Below are 24362 nucleotides of genomic sequence, written 5' to 3' on the forward strand. Positions count from 1 at the left end.
ACAGGGTTTGGAATACATTCTTGGCAGCGATTAACAATGAAAGAGCTTGCAAATCGGTAAGAGCTGGGAACTTTGTTAGTACCTTGTTAGGGCTAGAAAGAAACTTAATCAGAGCAAGTTAAAGTAATGAAAAAACCCTGCAAAGACTTAGGGCTTGGAAAACATTCTTTGCAGAGAGAAACAATGAAAGAGCCTGCAAGGTAAGAGCTGGGAAGATCGTTAGGAGCTGGTTAGGGCTGAAAATTAAAAAAGCTACATCCAGAGCATAAGACACACCCTAATTATCAGGCTATTTTAGGGAGAAAAAAGGTGCATCTTATACACCAAAAAATACAGTACTTTTGTACTCCCAACAGTTTGCAAGTGACGTGCTGGTTATGACCTACAAAACCCTACATGGCTTAGGACCAGATTACCTACAGGACTGTCTCCTGCCTCATGCACCCTAGCAACCGGTTGGCCTTCTCCCATCAGCCAGACAATGTCATCTGCTGGGGCCTGGGGGAAGCCTTCTCTGTGGCGGCCCTGTCCTCTGGAATAAACTCCCTTTGGAGATACGAACTACCCCCCTCACTTCTGGTCTTTCGTAAGGCTCTGAAGATCTCCCTCTGCCAGCGGGCATGGGGGCCGTGAAAGACAATATTGTTTCCGGCCGCTGTTGTGAATGATTAATTGAATGAATGGGAATGACTGAATATGGTTTTTTTTTATGATTTTGTAAATAATTCTTTTTTACAATAATTAGATTTCTTTATACATATTGTTTTCATTATGTTGTATGCCCTGAGCTGCTTCGAGAAGAGTGGCATAGAAGTTAAATAAGTAAGTCAGTCAGTAAGTAAGTAAGTAAGTAAGTAAATAAGTAAGGTAAGGTAAGGTAAGGGAAGGGAAGGAAGGAAGGAAAGGAAGGAAATAGAACATGAGTTAATAATAATAATAGTTTATTAGATTTGTATGCCGCCCCTCTCCATAGACTCGGAGAGGCATATAAATATAAGAGGTCTAGGCATGAAACTGATCTCAGTTGCCCATGACTCCCTGCTAGGCCATTGTCCCGTTGACCAAAGATTTAGCATTGTAGAGGGGCCAGTGGATCTCAGGCCAGGTATCCTTGAACATGCCAATTCTCATACTTGTTTCTGTCAGAGTTGTCCCCTCCCTCTTCCTGCTCATCGCTACTCTACATTGCCCCCTCTTCCCTCCCTAGCAGTTTATGACAGGATGCCAGCAAACCATAAAAGCTGAAGATGGCAGACCTGACACAATAGTTATCAATTTATCTTTATTTCTTACTGACCTGAAATTCCCCCCCCAAAAACACTCATTTTAATTCAATACCTCACTAAAAGGAAAATGATAAAGTAGTTTTAGAGTTTGTAATAAACAAGAAAAGCCCATTTGAAGTAATATTCATGATCATAATGACTGCAGCAATTACATTTTAAAATGCCATGTAGTTACTAAAAGTTACAATGAAGTAATACATTGATGTAAGCACAAATCAATCTATTAAATGATACTCTACATTGCTGGTCTGATAGTGCTCTTACATTCAATAAAACTCCTTTTCCATCACATACATATAGTTTCTTAATATAACACACTAGAAATTTATTACAGGATAATGAAAATAATGGATACAACAATAAGCAGATTCCTAGCGTCCTGAGAAAATTAGAAACTGACTCGCATGCAAGAATTTTAATATTGCAATATATAGCTCACATCTCAAAACTCATACATCAAGCATAAAAAATTAGAGCAGGTTTTAGATTTTTAAAGGTTTAAATCAATATGCTATTTTATTTATTACAATGAATTGTATGTTTGCCCAGTATTTTTGCTTATGCATGAAAAACAAAAATACGAATCAAAATAACTAATAAGACCGAATGGCTGGTGGAACTGTAGCACAATCTTCTTCATTCAGGGTTTTATCTATTACAGGTCTGTAATCCAGTGAAACCTAAAAAAAAATAAAGGTTCATCTTATTAATAAAGTACTATTAATATTTTATATTTCATTTAGTTTGTCAAAATTCAAATTTTATGTTTACATTGATATTAATAAATGTGCAATTTATTATGATATACTACCGGTACCATAAATATTTAAAATTTATCTACATGAAAAATATTCTATGAAAGAAAGGAGGTCTATAACCAAATATTGCCACATTCATGCTGAAATTGTATTTTTTATTTCTGTAATTAAGTAGCACAAATTCTCATATAGCAAATTTTAATTCAAACTTCAGGTTATATTTAACCTTTAGTGAACCTTCAGTTTCCAGATCATACACCAATGTAACTTTTACATAGTCTATAAAGTGGCTTAGTAAGGATTACAATGAAGCCAAATTAAGATACTTCTACACCGTTCTCTCTTTCCACCCCCCATCACTTCATTGAAAAGACAGTGACATATCAGGATAATAGTTACATATAAAACAAAGCTAATTAAAAGTTAATAGAAAATCTTAAAATACAAGCTAATAATTGTAACAATATTATAACAGTAATTATAGTTTCCCCTTACTATAATCATAATTTTATACATTTTTGTTTTCCGTACTAACAATTATTGATTTTCATAAGCTGTCCCATGGGATTGGGTGGCATAGAAGTTGAATAAATAAATAAACAAAGAATTTTTCCCTCTCATTTCTACTTCCTGTCTCCATGCATAAAATTTATAAAATGTATTCCATGTCCAACAATATTTCAAGTCTTCTTTATCTACTACTAGATTAGATTTCAGTTTCCTCATCTAGCAAATACCCAAGAATCATATACAGTGGTACCTCAGTATTTGTCTTTAATTGGTTCCAGGAGGCATCACGAGTACTAAAAGGTTTGAGTATCAAACAAACCAGGTCACTTACATGGCCTTTTGTTTGGGCTGAGAAGGATTTGTATCTGTCCCTTTTCCTCTATCAGTAATTTTTGCAGCATGGTCAACTTATCCATTCTACGTCACTGTCACCCACTTTCTCTTGCAGTGTGTTGAGTACCAAAATACTTTAAATACTAGGACATTTTCACATGAAAATGTGTTGCATATCTAACTCAAAGAGTTGTGAAGCAGTTGAATACTAAGGTATCACTGTATTAGAAATTATTATTTAAAGTAAGGCTAGGTGTACAGGTAATCCCCACTTAATGACTGATCACTTATTGACCAAAATTATAATGGACTCAACAAAAAGTTATTTACAAACCATTTTTAAAGTTACAATAGTTGCACCATTTCCCTGCAGCCACATGATCAAACCTACAGTGTTTGGCAAGTGGCTTGCATTCACGACTGGTTGTGGAGTTTAACAGACATATAACTGCATTATCCAATGGGCTATTTTGCTGTTTTCCAGCAAAAATGCCCTTTCAGGAGAATGGATCAGCTTATTGGCTATATGATTTTCTTAATCTATGTCTCTACTGTGACTCAATTTATGACAATAGTAATAGTAATAAAATGAAATGATATCGTGTGACATGATTAACAATTACAATTAGTTATAATTAAAATGTAAATCCCAACTATAGTTGTTGAGCAAGGACTATTTGTATTGTAAGCCACATTGGTGACTTTAGAAAAGGAAGGGTTATATACAATATGACAGTATTTTGATATAATGATGGTCCAAACTAGGGGTTGGTTACCTGTGGTGTATAGGCTGTATCTGGCCTGTCATCCAGTTTGCAGTCCCAAAATAAAATATAGGTAGGCCTCATTTAATTACTTTAATTGGGACTGGAATTTATGTTGCTAAAAATAGTTATTAGGTGACACATTACTTCTATGTTGCTTAGTGATTGGAGTTCCAGTCATCTCAGTGTAGTTATTGGAAAAGGAAAAGTATAATTGTTAGGTGAGAACTTCTCACTTTTCCTGACTTTCCTGATAAGTTGCTGGCTCTGTCCCATCTTATACCAAGCTGGGCCCAGCACATTCTCTTCACCAAGTATGGCTCCTTTCCACATGTTCTGGGGGTGTGCCCAGGACCTGGATCCTGAGCCAGTAGTTTGAATACCAGTTGTAACTTTGAATGGTTCCTGATCGAATGCATGTTAAATGAGGACTACCTGTATATATCTGATCTACCATAGTCCTAAAGTAGAATTCATGTTTATAATTCTATTACAAATACTTCCAACATCAGTATATTCATCTGATACAAAGAGAGAGATCAGCTCGCCATTCACCCCCAGACATGGCCTCTATTATCTATGTCAGGGATGCAGACAGGGCTGTGAAAGTCAGCGAAGCTCCATCTGTGCATGTGCAAAATCCAGGCAGTAGGCAAAACTATGCCCCTAAATCTGCAGAAAACCACCCTCCATAGAATTGGTCTGTGACTGGGCATCACTGCCCTATGTGGTTGCTAATTCCTGGTCTAGACCCAATTATGCAAGGAAATTCACAAAGTAATCTTTATCTTATTTCTTCTCTATCAGGGATAGCTCATTATTCCCAAAAAAAAAACCAATAACAAAGGGAAGGATGGGAAAAGACATAGTTGAGGCTCTGATTTCTTCAAGGAAAAGCAAGACATACATATAAATGTTTCAAGCACAATATTCTTTATTATTTCTAATAATTTATATAATCATTCCTTTCAGGACCCTAGAAATAGTATACAGCTAAGTAAATATTAAAATTAAGGAAATGTTTTATACCTTCCCCGTTTTCACATCCACATTAGAAAGTGTGTGTTTTCTCCAATGCTGCTCAAAGGATTTCTTCTGCTGTCCTGAAATTGGTTTGGAATAATCATATTCATCTATCCTAACCTAGAACATAAAATACAAGTGAGGGTATATTATGTTTGATACTCACATTCAAATAAGATCAGGTATGTTTCAAAACAACAAAACTAGCTTAACACACCTTAAATGGTAAATATAAATTTTGATACTCACACGTTAATTTGATAACCAGCTCTTATATATTTTACAATAACAGAATAACAGAATTGGAAAGGAACATGAAGGTTTTCTAGTCCAAGTCTCCCCACTATCCCTCCTCTCTCTCTCCCTCTCTTCCTTTCTCTGTGTCTCTCTCGCTATGTCTCTCTCTCATTCTATCTCCCTCCCTCCCTGTATCTCTCTCCCTCCCTCTCTCTCCCCCTGGCTGTGGTTGTGACAGGAGAAAGAGGGGAAGGATGAGGGTCTCCTGAAGGGAAGTCTTCACCACTGCTCATGCTTGTTCCTCAGCCTGCCCAGATTTCCAAAAGACTTGGGAGGACTGGATCAGGCTCCATTACAGTCACATCACAAGGACTATTTGTATTATCATAGGATGTAGAAGCCTTGGTGGTACAGTGGTTAGAATGCAGTGCTGTAGGCAAGCTTGCCCACATCTTGGAGTTTGATCCTGACAGGGCTCAAGGTTGCCTTCTAAGATTTTGAGATCAATAAAATAAAGATTCAAATTGTTGGGGCCTATATGAGGGCTGGATCAGGCTCTATTGCAGTCACAATGTAAACCTCAAGGGAGTGCTGTAAAGCACTGTAAGTAATGTAAGCTGACAGACAGACAGACAATTAGTTACAGGTTAAAAATAAGTTAATAGCAAAACATGGAAGACAGCCACATTCTCCTTGTTGTTCTGTACTATTTAACAAAAGAATCCTTTTAAAGAAATGTGAAACACATAAAAGTAATCAAGATAATGACATGTATTTTTATAATTTCAGTGACAGAAAACAGCCTGTTTAACACATTCTTAAGTTATTAAATGTAATACAACTAAAGCATCTTTGACAGAGAAATAGGCTTGAGGATAGTTCTATAAAAAGTACAAACCTTAATTTCCTCACACTAGAAGTATTTATAATAGCAGTTGAATAAATAACTTCTACATAAATATGTACCTTATAATCCTCCCTAGCATGAGCTCCACGTGACTCTTTTCGAGCTTCTGCTCCATAAATAGTTTGTAAAGCACACAGCATGAGATTTTGTAGTTCCAAAGTCTCTACCAAGTCAGTATTCCAAACAACACCTAGAAGAATAAAAAAAGAAAACTAAAAATCTCCAAAAGCAGAGCAGCTTTCCAAATGATATTTTCAATAGTTTACAAACAAGTTATGTCAGTGTCTGAAAAGCAACAGCAAGTAAGCAAAACAAAGTTGTAGCTGTGTAGACGGCAGTAATGGGCTGCTAACCCCATGGGTGAGGGGGGCATGGGACACAATGGGGGTATATGTTTATGCACGATTTATTGAATACTTAATAGTTTTTTTAATTGTCCTTCCTTTTCTAGTACCTTAGTACAGTGTTTCCCAACCTTGGCCACTTGAAGATATTTGGACTTCAACTCCCAGAATTCCCCAGCCAGTGAATGCTGGCTGGGGAATTCTGGGAGTTGAAGTCCAGATATCTTCAAGTGGCCAAGGTTGGGAAATACTGCCTTAGTATGATCCTTAATTACTTTAGAAATAGGAAATAATTAAATAGTATGTTTTTACCCATAAACACTTTAATCATTTTAATCATTATCTAGAACTCAACTTTTATAGCAATTAAAGAAAATTGAGCTACTTGCCTAATCTGTTATCATACTGAAACTTGTGGGTTCAGAACAAAACCTTAAAATGTCACTGTGCTCCTTAACAATAGTGCTGTGGATCATTTGTCCTTTTTGTGCCTATTCAAATAATGTGACTTAATCAACTGAAAAAGAGTCCAAGCACCGATTTGAAAACTTATCTTGGTCAGTAAGCCACTACCACTTAGAAACATGACCTTTAAGCCACCCCAGATCATATGATTGTCAAGCCACTCCCACCTGGTCACATGACTGGCAAGTCACTCCTACCCGGTCACATGACTGTCAAGCCATACCGACAAAATAAGCCACACTCATAGTGTGGCAGTAAAATTTTGGCAGCTCATCACTAGTAGACAGCCTCAAAAATTTCATTTCTATAATTCCACATTTGCTGATTTATATTGCAATACTTGCAATTCATCCAATACCAAAAGCGATTGAGTAATTGCCTTGAAACAGAGAAATGTTTCTTTTTAAGATTTTTAGTTAGTTAATTGGATTAAGATATTGTGTATTGTATATTTATATGTTGTGAGTCGCCCCGAGTCCTCGGAGAGGGGTGGCAAAAAAATCCAATAAATAAATAAATAAATGAACGAATAAATAAATAAATAAAATAATTTCTCCAATGAATAAAAAAGAGTATTAACACATTTTATTTTTATTTTATTTATTAGATTTGTATGCCGCCCCTCTGGGTAGACTCAATTGCACAAATACCATCATTTGCATATAATTTCAGCCCTTCCTGCCGCAGATTTAATTTATTTTTAGAATTTTTTACGAATCAGGATTGGAAAAAGCTATTTAAGTCACTAGTTTCAACCCTGATCAGTGGAGAAATCTAAATTAAAGCAACATAGAGCAGCTGGTTGCTTAACTTCTGTTTGAATATCTGCAACAAAGGCAAATCTATCATATTTTTTTAATAATTGATCCCACTATTTTTCAACTAGAATCTGTTTCTTGTAATTTAAGATTTCTAAAACTGTAATGCATAGGTAGCCCACAACTTACAAACAGTAATTAAGTACAGCAATTATGGTAGTAAGTCATGACAATAAAGCAAGTAATCACATGACTGGACCCAATTGGAAACATACCATATAGCAGGTATATCAACTGGATGACAAAATTAGAAAAAAAACTTTTGCAACTCTTTTGATGATTGATATTGGTTACTAACAAAAATACCCCATTTGTTTCATGGAAAATTAGATGACACACTGTATTGTTTGAAAGTATGTTGAGAGAAAAATTTAAAAAAATTACCCCCACTCCAAAAGTCCTCACCCCCCCTCCCTTCCCTCCTTTGCCACTTCTCTTTCCCTCCCTCTCTTTCCCTTTTCTTTCTTTCTATCTCTTTTTTCCCTCTGCCTCTCTTTTCCCTCTATGCCATGTGCCTCTGGGGGGAGGCTGAGCGCGAGCTTTAAAAAGAAAGGCGGAGGGAGGGCAAGGCAAGAGCTCCTTCCTTCCCTCCCTCCCTCCTTCCTCGCCACATCTCTTTCCCTCCCTCTCTTTCCCTTTTCTTTCTTTCTATCTCTTTTTTCCCTCTGTGCTTCTCTCTTTTTCCTCTGTGCCATGTGCCTCTGGGGAGAGGCTGAGCGCGAGCTTTAAAAAGAAAGGCGGAAGGAGGGCGAGGCAAGAGCTCCGGTTTGGGCAGCGCCATCACCCGAGCAACGGGAGCGACCGCCCCTTTCCCCCCACAGGATACACACACACACACTCCTGCGATGCTGCCCAAACTGGAGCTCTTGCCTCACCCTCCCTCCACCTTTCTCTTTAAGCTCAAGGCGGAGTGCTCAGCTTCCTCCGCAGAAGTTCGCCCTAAACCAGAGAGCCCACGGGGGTTTCTCCCCGGCCAACAGCTTGGGAGGGGCAGATCAGCTGTTGGGGGGGGAGAAGCGGTGCCGGCTCCACTGCGCAGGAGTAGAAAACCCCATGTGGCATTTGTTTTTTGCCTGCGTGGCCGTCAGATAGCGGCAGGCCGGTCACAGACAGCGGGCGGGCCGGATGCGGCCCCTGGGTCGCCCCTTGCCCAGGTCTGCCTTATAGTATATAAATAGAGGTGGGCTGCCAAGGATACATTTCAATTCCCTCCATCTGCTATAGCCTTCCAGCTCTGTCATTTTGGTCACCCTGCATTCAGCTACCTACCCGTCACTCTCCACTGCCCTAGTTGACCTTCACAATCTGCTACAATTCGCAAGGTCTTTGTGATCCCCATCTACCTCTTCCCTTTTGGCCATCCTGTATGCTACCACTACTATTCCCAATTGATCTTTCTCATATATCCCTTCTTCCTCAACGTGACAACAGTTCAGTACTGGGCTTGCCACTATTGTCCTAGATGCTGGGTTTGCTGCTACACATTTCCAAGTGCATACTGCTTTTGCCTGCTGAACTTCAAATAACTTAAAGCCACCTCCTCACTGTGATATTGCAAAACAGCTGTTTTTCTATAAGGAGTTGCTCCTTCTTAATAGTAAGCAACAGTGAGACAGTTGCAAGCTGCAGTCGGGTGACCTACAGCAGCTACATCCCAGCTAGCAAAGCCCTGCTTGGTGTAGGTTATACTCATCTCCTCTACAGATGCTCCTCCCTGACTTGTGTCAGAATCATTGGTGCTCTCTGAGCTTGGCTGTTTTCTTGTAGACATTTCATTACTCAAACTAGGTAACATTATCATGAGCACTAATGGTATTACCTAGTTTGGTTAATGAGATGTCTGCAAGAAAATAACCAACTCAAAGAGCACCAAGGATCATTTCAACCTATAAATATTCTGCTTTATTGGTGACAGAGTTAGTGTGCTTCCTGACCCAGTCCTTGTCCCATCTCTGCCTCTGCCTTTTCCATTTTTGTTCTTAAAGAAGGAAATCAGCAATCAATACTGTAAAAAGTTTTGTTTATTAAGATATCTGGAGCAAGGATAAAATATAATTGCTAAAATATGTAGTTTATTCCAATTTGAAACACTATGAAAATGTTGAGGAATATATGATACAGTGGACCAAAAGCATTGATTAGTATACAAATGGGAATGATGGAAAATACATGGTTGAAAGAATAAATTTTATATTGTTATAAAGATAATTTCTATTCAATGATATGCTATTGTATACAATACTAAAACATTATCTAGTATGTATAAATGTACTTAAAATTTATGCTGGAAATTATCCTTTTTTATCATTTTTGTGGACATGTAAAAAAATTAATTAGAAAATATGAGGCTCAAATGCAAAGATTCAGAGGATTTTAAAAGAATTTTCAACTTTTAATATTAAATCAGAACTTTTGCTCTGTGACTGATGGTAAATGATAGAAAAGAGCCATGGAACATTGTTTTTATAACTGATTTGATAATAGCAGTGAAATTTCTGAATGCACAAATATATTTATCTACAATACCTATAATAGAGAAACAGTGGAGAAGACAGAACTGGCTAACCTGACTTGTTTGGTTAAAGAAAACACAATAGCTATGTTTAGTGGTGATTAAAAATCCCTTTTGGACTTTTCCATAAAAAAGAAAAAATGAATTTAAGATTTACAGTTTTTGATTATGAAACAGAATAGATTATAGAAAGAAGAGTCATAACAGAATATCAGAGACTAAAATATTATTATACTTATAACTGCTCTGAAGATTGGAAGCTACTTCTTTATACAGTATCTTTAAATTTTTCATTTTTTGCTTTTCTTTTGCCTTTTTCAATTTATAATTTTTAATTTTTCTCTTTCACTTCATTCTATTTCTGCTACTACTATTGTTGTTGAAACTTTCAATTAAAAATATATGCTAAAAAAGTTTGAGACAAAGAAAAAATACATCATTCCATTAAACACAATCCTTTCTGCTGCAGGCCCCACATCAGGCACTGAGGACAGGGGTCCTACATACATGTTAGCCTATGCCACTGCCTGCTGTCACCTCTAGCTGCAAGTTTCATAATCAGCCTGCAGCACAGAGGGCTGTCCTTAAACATGTGTCCTGTAAACAAAACTTTGTATTCATTGCTGATTTTCTTCTTTAGCAACAACTCATGAAGAAGGCAGACACAGGGGTAGGATGAGAGTAAAGGTGGGGGTCACAGCAGTCTTATCACAAGCCAGACAGGCACATCAGGACAGGACAGAGGCATAACCTAAGCTGAGCAAGGGACTGCTGCCTGGGCTATAATTACTCCAAGTCATGACCTGCAGACTGCACTTACCTTGTTTTTCTTGCATCTCATAAGGCACTACCATGTTATTGAATTAACAGACAGCTGCTTTGTAGCATCATGGTTGGAAGCTAGGAGGAGGCAGTGAATTCCATCTGATGGAATCTGATAGTCAGATAGGGTGTGCACAGATGGAAATGTGCAGCATGGTGAAACTGCTAAAGTGGTGCATACCCCTCAGGAGTCCGCTTAAGCAATAAGCCCAGCATCAACAGAGACTGCATGCCAAGAAAGAAGAATATGATAGTTGCACATGGTAATATCAAACAAATGATTGTGACAGAATACAGTTCAGACAGGTGGCAGAGTGCACGAGAGCAAAAAGGATAGAAATGGTGGGGAGAGAAGCTGTGAAGAGTTGAAGCAGAGGTGAGTATGTAGGGCAGGAATAGTATGAGAACTACACCTAATAATAATCCTGGTTCTGATTTAACAACCGCAACGAGAATTGCCAGAACTGAATGGGGTAGTCACATGCTGTTTCATCTAACAATCTTTTTGCTTAGCAGTAACGAGTCTGATCCCAGTTGCAGATCAATTTGCAGTCTGATTTGTTTAAATAAAATTATGATGCAGATACATTTAGATACAAGATTAGATACAAGAATTTATTAATTTTCACATGTTTATGAAATTTGTATTGAAATAATACCTCTATCAAATGTTTTCAGATCATCCAAATCTTTATAAAGTATGGACATTTTTTCACAGCCTTCTTGTAAGACAGGGCCTGTACGGAACACAGCAGCATGGCTTTGCATTGTCTATAAAGAATGAAGGAGCAAATACACCTTAATTTATTTTCTTTCAGCTTTAAGTAAAAATTTAAGTTTCTACATTTGCCTAAATAATTATGTCAAACTCACTCACAGACTTTTAAGACAAATATAGATATAGTTGTTTTCAGCCTCTGTAAACTACTAGTTGGAGGTGATTGGAATCAAACTTAAGGTACTTTTCAGAGGCTTGATTACCCAATTATATTGTTAAATTCATTTTTGCACAAAGTTATATCTAAATAAATACAAAATGGATATTTCATATTCTATTAAAGCTTCAAACAGGAGTGTACTTTTTTCTTCCCATACATAGAAATTGTTGTCAAGAATATTTTCTGAGATCTCATTTTTTTATACGTTGTCACAGTTTCAGACCATATCCTACAGATTTTTAACGATTTAAATATTTGTTCATTGAAAAACTAAGTGGAGCTTTTTGATAAAGTGTTTTGAAACTGATCGAGAATCAGTCATTTAAAAAACTGAGATATAAGAAGTCTAATTTAGGGAACTGTTACTAAACTAACTTCAATTTAAATTGCTGAACCCAACAACCATATCAAATTAGGCCTCAATATATAATTTATCAATATTTAGCTTATGGTGGTAATAAATTTGGAAAAGTCAAGGGTGGAATTTTTTGGGAAAAATATTTAGAACATTATGAGTTAATATTGATTTGATTTAATTGGATTGGATTTGTATGCCGCCCCTCTCCGTAGACTCGGGGCGGCTAACAACAGTAGTAAAAGAGCATATAACAATCCAATATTAAAACAGTTAAAAACCCTTATTGTAAAACCAAACATACATACAGACATACCATGCATAAAATTGTAAAGGCCTAGGGGGAAAGAGTATCTCAATTCCCCCATGCCTGGCGGCAGAGGTGAGTTTTAAGAAGCTTACGAAAGGCAAGGAGGGTGGGAGCAATTCTAATCTCTGGGGGAAGTTGATTCCAGAGGGCCGGGGCCGCCACAGAGAAGGCTCTTCCCCTGGGTCCTGCCAAGCGACATTGTTTAGTTGACGGGACCTGGAGAAGACCCACTCTGTGGGACCTAACTGGTCGCTGGGATTCGTGCAGCAGAAGGCAGTCCCTGAGATAGTCTGGTCCGGTGCTATGAAGGGCTTTATAGGTCATAACCAACACTTTGAATTGTGACCGGAAACTGATCGGCCACCAATGCAAACTGCGGAGTGTTGGTGTAACGTGGGCATAGTTGGGAAAGTCCATGATTGCTCTCGCAGCTGCATTCTGCACGATCTGAAGTTTCCGAACACTTTTCAAAGGTAGCCCCATGTAGAGAGCATTATAGTAGTCGAGCCTCGAGGTGATGAGGGCATGAGTGACTGTAAGCAGTGACTCCTGGTCCAAATAGGGCCGTAACTGGTGCACCAGGCGAACCTGGGAAAAACCCACAGCCACTCCGTCTTATCAAGGTTGAGTTTGAGTCTGTTGACACCCATCCAGACCCCAACAGCCTCCATGCACCGACACATCAATTCCACTGCTTCGCTGACTGGACAAGGGGTGGAGATGTAGAGCTGGGTATCATCTGCATACTGATGATACCTCACCCCATGCCCTTGGATGATCTCACCCAGCGGTTTCATGTAGATATTAAATAGCAGGGGGGAGAGGACCGACCCCTGAGGTACCCCACAAGGGAGCGACCTAGAGGTCGACCTCTGACCTCCCACTAACACCGACTGCGACCAACCGGAGAGGTAGGAGGAGAACCACTGAAGAACAGTGCCTCCCACTCCCAACCCCTCCAGCCGGCGCAGAAGGATACTATGGTCGATGGCATCGAAAGCCGCTGAGAGGTCAAGAAGCACCAGGACAGAGGATAAACCCCTGTCCCGGGCCCACCAGAGATCATCCATCAGCACGACCAAAGCAGTTTCCATGCTGTAACCGGGCCTAAAACCCGACTGTTGAGGACCTAGGACCGCTGGAGCGCCACCACCTTCGCAACAACCTTCCCCATAAAGGGAAGGTTGGAGACTGGACGATAGTTATTAAGTATGGCTGGGTCCAGGGAAGGCTTCTTGAGGAGGGGGTGCACAAGTGCCTCCTTTTAAGCAGCCGGAAAGGACCCCCTCCTCAAGGAAGTGTTGACAATCTCCTAGACCCAGCTCCGTGTCACCTGCCTGCTGGCCGAAACCAGCCAGGAGGGACACAGATCCAGTAAGCAGGTGGCGGAACTCACAGCTCCAATGGCCTTGTCCACTTCATCAGGTGTCACCAGATCAAACTCTTCCCAGACAGATAATAATTAATAATAATTAATTATGTGCTGTAAATTCATATTAAAAGCCTATCCTCCAATCCCAAAATCTTACTTACTTTTTGCATATTAAGTCTCAATTCTGATGTTCTTATATTTCCATTGGCAAAACGCAATTTGTCAAGATTTGCAACAGATTCTTCGCCTGCATTTGATTTAATTGATGGAGCTGATTCTCCTAAAACGGATAAGCATAATTATTAACTGCAGAGAAAAGCTAATAAAAGAAAATATTTGTAGTTCAGGGCTGATATGAAAGATTCTTGGTGCTCTCTGAGTTTGTTTATTTTCTTGCAGATGTTTCATTACCCAAGCTAGCTAATATCATCACTGATGCTGTTACCTCGTTTGGGTAATGAAACATCTGCAAGAAAACGAGCAAGCTCAGACCACACTAAGGATCCGTCAAAGATAATATTACCCATATTCCCATCTATCTTATAAAAATACAGAAGAATCTATTCTATAAAATACCTACAACTGACTATTTGTACTGGCCACTATGGTTCAAGGAATCAATAAAATAGAAGGGGTCATTCAGGGATACAAATGAAGATGGTGATTATCACTTATAAATCTGTTCATTGTGTAGTTAGTTAATGGATTATCCCTCTTCATTTATTTCTACCTGTCTAACACATTCTGACAAAGTTAGCATGTTCTACATCATATAGTTTAAATTTGTTGGTTTGTTTGCTGATTTTGGAAAACATAGAGGAGTTATGTCTTTAGTAGCTAAGCTCCCAAATAACATTAAATGACATTAGGTAAGTTAAGCAGAGGTAATGAGAAAGAATTTAGAAACATATATTCTCTGAATTTTGTATTACAAGAAAGAATACACCTCCCCCGCCCCCCACAGCATTATACTTTTCATGCAAATGCAAGAAGTTGATAGCAAGAAATGCAATTACAGATAGTCCTCCAGATATGACATGTCAATTAATGTACAAAATTACAAAAAGACACCTCAAAACTACATAAGACTTATTTCAAAGTTAAGATGGCTGTAATGTCCCTATAGTCATTGCCCCTACAACTGATTTTAGGGATGCTGCTGCAGCACCACTACCACCACCACCTCTCTTCCTCCTATTCCATCCCAATATGACCCTATAGCACTTAGGCCTGTTCCCTTGTCACCTTAAGCAGCCATTTTAATGCTTTCATTTCCAGCACTGAACAATTGCTGTGGCAAATAGTGGCTGCTCTCAGAGCTTTTTGCCCTAATCAGGTGGCTGCTGGGAGAATACAAACTTTTCCTGGCTCTTGCAAACTTTGGGAAACCAGATTCTACATGCTAAGGCAGTAGCTTCAGGATAAGACTTGATCTTTTTACCTCATTATTAAACCCCCCACTTTTGCCCTCTAATTTATAATCCTTTTAAAAACCATACCTTGATTTCAGACTGAAGAGTAGGGAAAGGAAAGAAACAAATAAATGCTTTTTACAGTTAAAATTCAGAAAGCTTAGCCAGCTGCAGCAAAATGGGATAGATGCTGGGTCTTTACAAATCTTTTGTCTAACTGCCTAAATAACCTAACCAGGACTTGTCTTTAGAATCCTAGCTGGGTTCTGCAGGCAGTCAGACAGTTAAAAAGTTTGCAAAATTCTGAGTGATCCTTTCTGTAGCTGCTGAAGGCCAAAAGCTGCAGAAAAAGTTTCTTTGCTTGCTTGCTTCCTTTCTTTCCTGTACTCTTCAGCCTGGAGTCAGGTTTTTAAAAGAGATAGTGATTGGAGAAGAGAAGTGAAAAGTTTTGTTTAGGAACATAACTGGGGAGGGGAGAAAGATGAACAAATCTGGCTCTTCCAGCTTTTTTATTTTGTTTATTGAAGAAATCTGGCTTTCTGGGGAAGGAAGAGAGTTATCGCTTTAGCCAGGAATTTGTAATTTCCTGATAGTCAGCTGATCAGTGACCAATGGATTGGGCAAAAAACTCTAAAATCCCAGACAACTGGTTCCTTTTGTGGCCCAGAAAAGCATCTTGATAGGAGGGGAAACAGTGGCAGAATTACAAAAGGCAGGTGTGCCCAGTGTTTCCTTCCTCATTATTTCTTGTTGGCAAGACAGTCAACTGTGTGGCAGGCTTGAATGGCCACTCAAGTGGCAAAAGCAGAGTCAAGAGTATCTCAGAGGATGAAGGAAGCCTTAGGAGACCCAAGGCAAGTACGCCATCCCTAAGATACCTCTAATTAATGACACATGTATTTGATTAACAAATGCATTGGGAAGAGCAAGGATGACTAGTTTTTACTTGAGGCAGTTCATTTAACATTTGTTCTGACTTCTGACCCCAATGGATAGTCTCCATTATGGTCATAACTTGAGGACCACATGTAACCTTCTATGATAAAGAGGGGCGGCATACAAGTCTAATAAATTATTATTATTGTTGTTGTTGTTTTGTTGTTGTTGCTATTATTATTATTATTATTATTATTATTATTATTATTAAACGTGTTACAAAACACAGTACTGCAAAATTTAACATATACATTTTAAATGTTAAAAACTCAAGAAATTTACCAGGTTTGCATAATTCTGCAATGGTAAGAGCACAGGCACGACCAAAAACTACCAAGTCCAAAAGTGAGTTTGCACCAAGTCGATTAGCACCATGAACAGAGGCAGAAGCTGCTTCACCACAAGCATATAAACCAGGTACTATTTGATCTTTGCCATTTCTATGTGTAATTACCTGTCAAATGTATATAGACAAAACATGACAGCTTATAATTAAAAAATGTTGACACTAGATTAAGGCACAGAAGAAAAACTAATGAGAACTTGTTTTAATATACTGTCAAAGCTTTAAATAGTGTATAAAAAATAAACATCGTCTATTTAAAATTAAAATTCAATAGTGATTTAATGAAAGAATAGAATACAATAGAATAGAATAATTTATTGGCCAAGTGTGATTGACACACAAGGAATTTGTCTTTGATACATATGCTCTCAGTGTACATAAAAGAAAAGATACATTTGTCCAAAATCATGAGGTACAACACTTAATGATTGTCATAGGGTACAATAAGCAATCAGTAAACAATAAATAAATGTTTTGAAAATCACCTGTCCTTTGTAGTTTGTAGGAATACCTCCCATATTGTAATGCACAGTAGGTAGGACAGGAATAGGTTCTTTTGTGACATCCACACCAGCAAATATCATAGCAGTTTCTGAAATCCCAGGAAGACGCATTGCTAGCTGCTGTGGTGGCAAATGGTGCAATTGCAAGTACACGTGATCTTTGTCAGGACCACAACCTCTGTTGTTATTTTTTTTTTTAAAAAAAAGTTAAATAGAGATAAATATTTTTTCTTACCACTATTCAGATAGTAGTACAAACATAAGACCAACAAATATTTATGTAAGAGAATTTTATGAAGTGTTTGCAAACTATACTTGATTTGATTTTAGTAGTTACATTTTTCTTAGCTTTTCTATTTACCGTATTTTTCGGTGTATAAGACGCACCTTTTTAAGAGGATTTGCGCACATGCGTCGACTGAGATAGACGCCTCTATGGGAGGCTCCTAAATGTGAGTTAGAAAAGTAAATATTAACCCCTGATAACCCTCTCAGACGTGGTGAAAAAGTGGATTGAGAGGAAGAGAATCAAACTGAGCTTTTGAAAACGTGTTTGGATCATCTCAAAAAGAGAAGCAAGTTATCGTTTTAAACTGTGAGTAAAAAAAAAAGAGAACAAAGAAAAAATGGCGACTACTCCTGATTTGGGGGGGAAATGGATTAACTTTTAACGGCATTTGCAAATATGGGACAACAACTTAAAGAGATGCAAATGGCTCTAGCTGCAGTGAGTGCAGAAGTTAAGGAGTTAAAAGACCAGTCTAAATCACAGGATGGGAGAATTGTGAAACTGGAGAAGGGAAAAAGCCGCCATGAGCTACGCATAAATAATCTGGAAGACAGACAAAGAAGATCTAACTTACGTTTAAGAGGCTTTAAACAAGATTTTGCTGAAAGCAAAAGACTTATTCAAGCGATCCATCAGTGGCTTCAGGAAAATAAGATCGAAGTTGATTTAAATGAATTTGAAAGAGCTCATCGGGTTTTCGGCCCTCGGAATCCAGGCAACCAGAGAGATATCATTGTGAGATTTATCTCGGAAAAGAGGGCTGCTGAGATCTACAGAGAATTAAAGCAAACTTCAAATCTATATTATAAAGGCACTCCAATACGTGTTTTAATTAAAAGATCTGTCTGCTCAGACACTGCAGGCAAGAAACCAATTGAGACCTATCGCAAATCTTCTATTCCAAAGTGGAGTTCGCTTTACCTGGAAATACCCAGTGACAATAATGGTTTTTAAAGATTCAAAAGTCTTTCAAGCAAGATCTTTGGAGGAGGGGAAGAAAATGCTTCAGTAACTGGGGGTCGATTTGGATTTAAACCAGCAGGCATCCTCAGCGAAGGAGATAATTGCAGCGGGAGGGGGGGAGAGAAACTGAAGATTTGATTCGGGACTTGTTTACAGTTGAACCAATTCGCATTGTAGACCGAGAAAAAGATGAAAAGATTGCGGCTTTACAAAATGAGCTGGCATTGCTCCAGGAGAAAGAGAAGAAAGAAGAACCCAGAACCACGCGTCAAAAGAAGAAATAAGAACTGAATTGTTAAAGTGGTATTATTGTTCTCAGTTGATTTGCTTCTTTGTGTATTCTCTTCTAATTAACAAGGGATAAAGAGGGAAGGAAGGGGGGGGGGGTTCTTTACTGTTTTTAAAGGGGAAATGTTGGGAGCCTCCTCAGTGGATTAGCAAATCCATGGGTGCCTCTTTGGATCAACTGATTTTTTTCCCGTTGACTCCCCCTTGGGGGGGTGCAGGGGAAGGGGCACTAGGGTGGGGGTTTAAGATAATTAACAAAGATTTTTCCATTAGGCTCTGCTTTGCAGGAGGGGGAAACACACTTAAAAGTATGTATAATGGGTGAAAGGATTTTAATGTCACTAAAGTGAACGGAATGGTGTCGCAAAAAAACCCCCGTTATAGAATTATGAAGTTGGACAGGGATAGTAGAGTTGATTTTTTGTTTTTATCAGAAACTCACAAAGGAAGGAAAAGTTCGGATAAATTAGTTAATAATAGTGAGAGGAAATGGATTTATGAGTCTTGGGGGAATACAAAAAGCAAAGGAGTTGCAATACTTATTCATCAAAGAGTTCCTTTTGAGTTAACCCATGTTAAAAGTGATAAAGATGGTAGAATGCTATTCATTAAGGGGAAAATAAATAATAAGGTGATAACCGTAGCAGTAATTTATGCTCCAAATGTAAATACAAAGCAATTCATAATAAATGTAAAACATAAGTTAGACAACTTTGCAGAAGGCATAGTGATCCTTGCAGGAGATTTTAATTTGGAATTAACAGCAGGAAAGGGGGAAAAGAAAAAGTTACACTTAAATAAAATTAATATGTTGGACCTCCACGCAAATGTGGCAAATAGGGATACGTTTTATTCAGCAAGACATAATAAATTTAGTTGTATTGATTATATATTAATGAATAAAACGGGGAATACACATCTCAAGAGTATCTGGTTATCAGATCATGCTCCATTATTAGCAGTTAAAAGTATCTGGTTATCAGATCATGCTTCATTATTAGCAGTGATAGAAATGGATTTGAACAGACAACAAAGGATCTGGAGATATAACCCTGTTGTTTCGGTTAGTGAAAAAGGTAGACTCAAATTGCAAAAAGAATTGTGTGAATTTTTTAATATAAACGATACAGGAGAAATTAAGCAAACAATAATTTGGGATACACACAAGGCTTTTATGAGAGGCAATTGCATAAGTACTGAAACTTATATTAAAAAAAGATGGGAAGTAGAAAGAGAAAAAATAATTAAAGAAATAGATTTAATCCAAGAGAGTCTGAGAATCACAAGAAATAGGGAATGGAATAAATTATTACAAGAAAAAGAAATTAAAATTTCTTGAGGAGAAACAATGGAATAAAATGAAGATGGTTGTAAAACAGAGAATTATGGGATGGGGGAACAAATCAATCAAACAAATGGTACATTATTTGAAAAAAAAGAAAGGAAAAATCTTGAATCCCTGCTTTAAAAGATAAGGATTAGAAACAATAAGGAGTGGAGAGGTTACCAGATAGGAAAACTTGAATTTAAATTAAATCTTTTTGCAGATGATGCTATAGTATTGACTGAAACCCCAATTGAAATGATGAAAAGAATAATGGTTTTATTCCAGGAATTTAAAGATCAATTGGGTCTTTCAGTTAATATAGAGAAATCAAAGATAATTTGTTTAAATACAGGTCCTAAAGAGCAAATTGAGATACGAAAAGTTTCAGGATTGAAATTAGGAGGTTAAAAAATGAAATATTTAGGAGTTTGGTTATTAAAAAATCCTAATAAAATTGCAACGGTTAATTATAACTCAATATGGAAGAGAATTCAAAAGCAGATAAAAAACTGGAAGAAAAAAAGGTTGAGAAGAATGGCAAAGATTAGAGCTCTTAAAATGATGATTATTCCAAAAATGATGTATTTATTTCAGGTCTTGCCAGGTACTTTTCCAGGGGCAAAATTGAGGGAATGGGATAGTAAACTAAATTTTTGGATTGAAGGAAATAAAAGACCTAGAATAAGGAAAAGATGCTGTTTGCTAATGAGAAAGAGGGGGGGGGGGGAGCCCGAGCTTAGAGTTATATAGGGAAGCATTCCAAATAGAAAGATTAATGGAACTACAGTTATTGGGGGGGGGGGGGTGAAATTGGAAAAGGAAATCAATAACATAAATAATAAGGAGTTAATATTTAAAAAATGGAGTAAAATAGAAATTAATAATTTAACCGATCCTCTGAAAGCAGTTTTAGAAATATGGTTAAAATGGCAGGGGAAATTGGGAATTAGAAACTCAAAATGATCAATGTTACATGTATTGAATACAAATAATGACGTTAACTTAAGCAGAATTATAAAATAATTAAATTGTAAAGGGATAATGAGAATAGAACAATTATATGAGAAGGACGGAAGAGTTAATAGAACTTGGTTGGAATGGTGGTTGGGCCAACAGAAATGGCTGCAGATTAATGCAATATGTAAATACAGTGGAACCTCGACATACGAGCAGCTCTACTTACGAGCTACTCGAGATAAGAGCTGGGAGGGGAGCGACATTTTTGTTCGCCTCCCGAGCTCACATTCGGGATACGAGCGCCAAGGAGCTGTCTCCTGAAGCCGAACGCTAACTTCCGCTTTCGGCTTCAGGAGACAGCTCCTTGGCGCTCGTATCCCGCGTGTTTTAAAAGGTTGCAGCCGGCCTGGGGGGCTCGGGGGGGGTGCTGGCAAGCCCCCCAGGCCGGCTGCAACCTTTTAAAACACGCGCGCCGCTTTGCAGCTGTGTGCTGAAGCCAAACGCGGAAGTTAGCGTTCTGGCTTCAGCAGACAGCTGCGAAGCGGCGCGCGTGTTTTAAAACGTCATAGCCGGCCTGGGGGGCTCGGGGGGAAGCCCCCGAGCCCCCCAGGCCGGCTGCCACGTTTTAAAACACCCGCGCCGCTTCGCAGTTGTCTGCTGAAGCCGAACGCGGAAGTTAGCGTTCCGGCTTCAGGAGACAGCTGCGAAGCGGCGCGCGTGTTTTAAAACGTCACAGCCGGCCTGGGGGGCTCGGGTATAAGCCCCCGAGCCCCCCAGGCCGGCTGCCACGTTTTAAAACACGCGCGCCGCTTCGCAGCTGTCTCTGAACGCTAACTTCCGCGTTCGGCGGCAGCGGGTTTTTTTTGTTGTTGCACGGATTAATTGACTTTACATTGTTTCCTATGGGAAACAATGTTTCGTCATACGAGCGTTCCGACTTACGAGCCTCCTTCCGGAACCAATTAGTCTCGTAAGTCGGGGTTCTACTGTATTTAAATAAAAGTGAGAATAAAGAAGCCTTTTTGAGAGAAGAAAATTGCTTAGAGAAAATATTAAAAGAAAAGATTAATGATACAAAGGCACAGGCAAGTAATATATATAGAATGTTATTGCAAGCGGAAGAGGAAGTAATAAAAGGCTTGACAAGATGTTGACAAAACGATTTACAAATTGATGAAAGAGAAATGAAAGAAATAGTAGAAAATATATATAAAACCAAGAATACAAGAGTTAAAGAAATGAGAAGGAAAATTTTAAATATATGGTACTATACATCAGCACAACTTTCACACTTCCAGAGGAAGGGAAAGGGAATTGTTGGCATAGTTGCCAAAAGAAAGGAATCTTTATGCATATGTTCTGGGAGTGTGTTGAAGTTCAGAAATTTTGGAAGGAAGTGCAGAATGAAATAAATAAAATGTTAAATATTAAGTGGATAATTACAAAAGAAATAGCGATATTAGTTAAACAAAGAATTAAGAGACTTCAAAGAAATAAAAACTGCAGCATTAGAAAGCGCTCAAGCAGTAGTGGTATTGGGTTGGAAAGAGTCTAAAAAATGGACATTACAGAATTGATACTGGTACATGGTGGATCACATTCATTTTGAAATCATGGAAATAAGATTAAACAATTTTGATGAAAATAAATTGGAGAAGCTAATGGTACGATGGAATAAGGTGAAAGATTATATGGTGAGTACAATTTGTGACGAAAATGTGAAAAATAAACATCAATCACTCTTTCAATAGTAAACAAATGCAAAGTAGAGCTAAGGAAATAAAAGAATATAAATTAGTAAATATTTGAACCCCCCGCAATTGGTGGTGGTGGTATTGTCAATCGGGTGGTGGGCACATGCCACTGTGCACCATTTTATGTTTGTTTTATGTTAATTTCAATGTGCAAAACCAATAAAAATTTTTTTTTAAAAAAACGCACCTTTTTACTGCAAAAAGTGCTTTAAAAATCAGATGCGTCTTATACATCAAATGCTGACAAGGCTGCCTGGCAGCCCTCGGCAGGAGGCAGGCATCTCAGCCATGGGAATGGCCAGGGTACTGCGCGTAGCATCATCAGTAAAGCCTCTCTTTCCAAGTGGCTGCCTGGGGCCTCCAACTGGCAGGGACAAGGTGGGCGCACCGCCTGAGTAAGTAGATTTGGCAGTGGTGGTGGCAGCAGCGGCAGCAACTGCTGAGGTGGCTCCAGCGGCTTTCGTCTGAGGAGCATCATCATCAAAAATGTCATATTCATGCCCCAGACTAGTTGGGGAAAAGTTTCAAAGAAGCCTCGCAAGACGGGGGCTTGCTTGGGGATTCCTGGGAGGAGCGCGTCCAAGGGAGCAAGCAGTCTGGTGGGGAGGAAAGCACCCCCCCAGCCTATTTTCAGTACTGCCTCAAACTCCTTTTAATACTGAGGAGGTCGGCGAACAGTTCCTGAAGGGGCAGAGCCGTGAGAATTTTGTCTCATGCATTTTGAGGATATTTGTTCCACTCACAAAAGTCCTTTCAGGGTATTTGGCATCAAATGGCATCTTTTCTTTTCTAATACAGAGGTATTGAAACAGCAGGAAAGTGAAACTTTGGGGTAGGAATAAGTTAGACTGAACCAAGAACTATTTTTCTATGTTCACAAAAAAATCGGACTGCAAATAGCCGGTATGAATTGCAGCTCCTACAAACTGCAGAAGGAGCGGCTTCTATCTCTTGGGGTGGGTGGGTTGGGGAAGGAAAGAGTGATGGCTGACTCAGTGGAGGTGGGGAGAGGAGCAAATGCTTTGTCGGCTTACCAGCATTTTTTCGTGTTACCGAAGCCCAGTGGCTGCAACTGCAAATGTGACTTCCTCTTCTCCTCACCCCTCCCTCTGTTGTAAACGTTCCATCTGTTTGAGGAGGGGGGCTTTATAGAACGCTTGGGGCTGGCTCTTTGCCTGGAGGGGGGTGGGCGAGGCAGCAACGCCTGGAGGGGGGCATCTAAGCTTTCCCCTCCCACTTCCTCCCTGGCTTCTTCTTTCCTCGCTCCCTTGGGTTTTCTGTTCAGCAACCTTCCTTTCCCTTCCGCTTCTCCCCACCCTTCTACTACTTTTTTTCCATAGCTTTTCGTTGCTGGCCTCTTATATACCCCTTTGTGTTTAACTTAATATTAGGGTGTATGATTTTTGTTATTTTTCAGACAGCTTTTTGGTGTGTCAGTTGCCATACTGAGCTTGTGGTTTTAATTGTGCCCAATCATTCCTCTGCTAGGTTCCAATAGAGCAGGGGTAGGCAAAGTTGGCTCTTCTATGACATGTGGACTTCAACTCCCAGAATTACTGAGCTAGCATAATTGGCTCAGGAATTTTGGGAGTTGAAGTCCACAAGTCATAGAAGAGCCAACTTTGCCTACCCCTGACATAGAGATACTGTGAGAGTTTTATGACAGAGAAGCAATGCTAGTCTGTGCTGCATTTGTTTCTTACCTCAGGGATCAGCTTGGAAAATAATAAAATCCTTAGATTGCCATAGGGTTTTTTTTTCTTCCCTGTTGATTTTTTGGCCCTCTTATCCATAACCTAGCAAGGAAAACCAACTAAAGGTCAATAGAGTATC

At 38.8% G+C, this 24362-nt stretch overlaps 1 protein-coding gene across 1 annotated transcript in view; it reads right to left on the reverse strand.

Moving 5' to 3' along the window:
- Nucleotides 1-1268: 1268 nt before the first annotated feature.
- SDHA (succinate dehydrogenase complex flavoprotein subunit A) overlaps nt 1269-24362 on the reverse strand; it is a 75128-nt gene continuing 52034 nt past the window's right edge. Inside the window, exons 9-15 of the mRNA XM_070728900.1 lie at nt 16934-17129; nt 16385-16556; nt 13916-14034; nt 11439-11550; nt 5878-6008; nt 4681-4794; nt 1269-1966 (exon numbers count right to left, since the gene is read on the reverse strand). Coding sequence (XP_070585001.1) covers nt 1880-1966; nt 4681-4794; nt 5878-6008; nt 11439-11550; nt 13916-14034; nt 16385-16556; nt 16934-17129 — 931 coding nt within the window. The 3' untranslated portion in view covers nt 1269-1879. The remainder of the gene's footprint in view (nt 1967-4680; nt 4795-5877; nt 6009-11438; nt 11551-13915; nt 14035-16384; nt 16557-16933; nt 17130-24362) is intronic.

Source organism: Erythrolamprus reginae, chromosome Z (assembly GCF_031021105.1).
Source record: "Erythrolamprus reginae isolate rEryReg1 chromosome Z, rEryReg1.hap1, whole genome shotgun sequence".
NCBI lineage: Eukaryota > Metazoa > Chordata > Lepidosauria > Squamata > Dipsadidae > Erythrolamprus > Erythrolamprus reginae.